General features: G+C 45.0%; 1 protein-coding gene across 1 annotated transcript in view; it reads right to left on the bottom strand.

Annotated features, from left to right (window-relative positions):
• Positions 1-2500, bottom strand: part of LOC122332921 (cilia- and flagella-associated protein 251) — a 3471-nt gene that overhangs the window by 791 nt on the left and 180 nt on the right. The window contains exons 1-5 of the mRNA XM_043230397.1: positions 2444-2500; positions 1084-1112; positions 923-977; positions 775-846; positions 82-659 (exon numbers count right to left, since the gene is read on the bottom strand). The exon at positions 2444-2500 is cut by the window's right edge and continues 180 nt beyond it. Of these exons, the coding sequence (XP_043086332.1) occupies positions 82-659; positions 775-846; positions 923-977; positions 1084-1112; positions 2444-2498 (789 nt within the window). The 5' untranslated portion in view covers positions 2499-2500. The remainder of the gene's footprint in view (positions 1-81; positions 660-774; positions 847-922; positions 978-1083; positions 1113-2443) is intronic.

Below are 2500 nucleotides of genomic sequence, written 5' to 3'. Positions count from 1 at the left end.
ACACTAGTTTCACACACACACACACACACACACACACAGTCACACACACACACACACACACACTAGTTTAGCCTCTCTCACCTCATCTTCATCCTCCTCCTCCTCCTCGTCTTCATCTCTCTGTCTGTCCTCCTCCTCTTCCTCGTCTCTCTCTCTCTGGAACTGTCTGGTGGCCTCATCGCTGGCGTTCTCCATCTCCCTCTTCTTCTCCTCCTTCTCCTCCTCCTCTTCCTCCTTCACGCGCTCCATCTTCTTCATCAGCTCCTGCAGCTCCTCCTGCTTCTCCTCCTTCTCCTTCTCTTTGTTCCAGCTCTGGGTGTCGTTCTTCTGCTCCTCCAGAAGCTCCTTCAGCTCCTTCTCCACCTTCTCCTTCTCGGCCATCAGCTCCAGCTGGCTCTTCCTCTTCTCCTCCTCCTCCTCCTCGCTCCTCCGGCGCTTCTTCTCCTGCTGTTTCCTCTTCAGCTCCTTCAGAAGCTCCTCCAGCTCCTCGTCTTGTCTCCTCTGGACCTCGGTCTTCTGGATCTCGTCCTGGAGAAGCTCGTCCAGGTCTCGCTCGTTCTGCTCCTTCGTCGCTATGTCGTCTTCCTCCTCCTCCTCTTCCTCGTCGCTGAGCTCGTAGTCGTCTCTCTCTCGGGTGTATTCGTGCTCTCTGTCTTTCTCTGGAGGAAAACAAATGCAGACACACATTAAATGCATGCTTTCAGTCCAAGCTTCACGTCTGAAGTGTGTGTGAACGGATCAGAGAGGAAAGTGATACGGAGCTGTCTGTCGAACCGTTCTGGGCCAGATCCTGCAGCTCTCTCAGCAGACCCCGGTGTCTCTCCTGAGCCTTCAGAAGAACATCGTCTGAGAACAGAAGCACAGTCTTCAGGACACTCGCTCAAGAGACTCGGTCAGACAGGTTTAGAGGTCAGAATCTCACCGGTGTCGACCCGCTCACAGCTGACCTCCGCTCCGTCGGAACCACAGCCAGGGCTCTAACACACACACACACACACACACACACACACACACACGGGTTAGTCCACAGAGATCCACACACACATCAGAAGAAGAAGAAGTCCTCAGGAAAACGTCTCTGACCTTCTCATCCAGCAGAGGAACACATCCCACTGCAGACCGGAGCAGAAACACACACACATTACATCCACTTTGAATGAGAGAGAGAGAAATACATATCTGTGCCTCATTTTTAAAGTATATTGTTTGTATGTTGAATGTTGTAGGTATGACTTTGACTATGAATGAAAACGGCTCTACCTTTGATTTGAACCACAGCTCTACTTGATATTCACACTTTTTCTTATTTTAACTCCCAGGTCTCTAGTTCAGGATTTATATCTCAGTCCTAGTCAACCCAAAGATGCTGGATATTGGTTATGATTATTTATTTGCTGTTTTTCATGTAAACACGCGCCAGACCTCATTCATTCATATTTTTCAGCCATTTTGATTTATTTTGGTAAGTGTCTAGCCTTTACTTATTAATATGTAAGGTGTCATTGTTACAGTGTAATTATACATTTAATACCAAATAATATTAATTAACGACATGCACTTACTGTATGATTAGGATTGGGTTTGTTTTAGGCTCGTTTGCATGCAATTATGCACAATTTATTCTTATTACAATAAATGCATGTAATTTATGTAACAAGGACACCTTAAAATATAACTTTACACTAGTTTTTATTCATTTCTATTTTTCAACCCACGTTGAGCAGAACGGAAAATGTTCTGCTATTTTATCATCTTTTTAAGCAGAACAAGCTCCGTCTCCAAATGTCCAGATTTTCAATAATTAGCGCTGCATTAATAAACATGAATATTACTGCTGCAGTCTGAGGGAGGTTTTATGAGCTCTGCAGGTAAAAACAACTAACAGTCATCTCATAATTTTAGTATTACACATTTTCTAAAACGTTTCATGAAACATGCATCATTTGCACACATTTCTAGTAGAAAAAAAATCCCATTTTTGGTGCACTTAAGTGGCTTTTAAAGATTGAAATCTATCTTGAAGTGCTATAAAAGAAAGGCCTCCGGGTGTTTACTTTCCACTAAAAGCCCAAACTCTGAAGGTTGCTGTTAATCTTTCACCTGAAGAAGGTGAATAATCCCAGATTAACTAGAACTATTCCTGTCTCACCTGATGAGCTCCGACTAAAACCACCACATGCATACATGAGCGTTATTAATGTGTTTGTTTGTTTGTTTGTTTAGATGTGTCTGGAACAGGAAGGATTAATAAAACACTGAAGAATAACGAGCGCTGCTTTGATGGATTATGTAACGCGATCATCAGATGCTGCCGTGTGAAATAAAACCACAATCAGCTCTGATCCGCCTCAGAACCGCCTCAGATCCGCAGCTGGACCCGAGCCGGACGTCTCATCGACACGGTGGGTCGTTTTAAGATCGTGTAAGGTTATCAGTTACTGACCTGCAGCCCACAACAGGCTCGCCGCCGCCGTCCAGACCGCCAGCACGCGCATCATGT

This window comes from Puntigrus tetrazona, unplaced genomic scaffold (genome assembly GCF_018831695.1).
Source record: "Puntigrus tetrazona isolate hp1 unplaced genomic scaffold, ASM1883169v1 S000000150, whole genome shotgun sequence".
Classification (NCBI taxonomy): Eukaryota; Metazoa; Chordata; class Actinopteri; order Cypriniformes; family Cyprinidae; genus Puntigrus; species Puntigrus tetrazona.
This window is presented reverse-complemented; position numbering and strand designations above follow the sequence as displayed.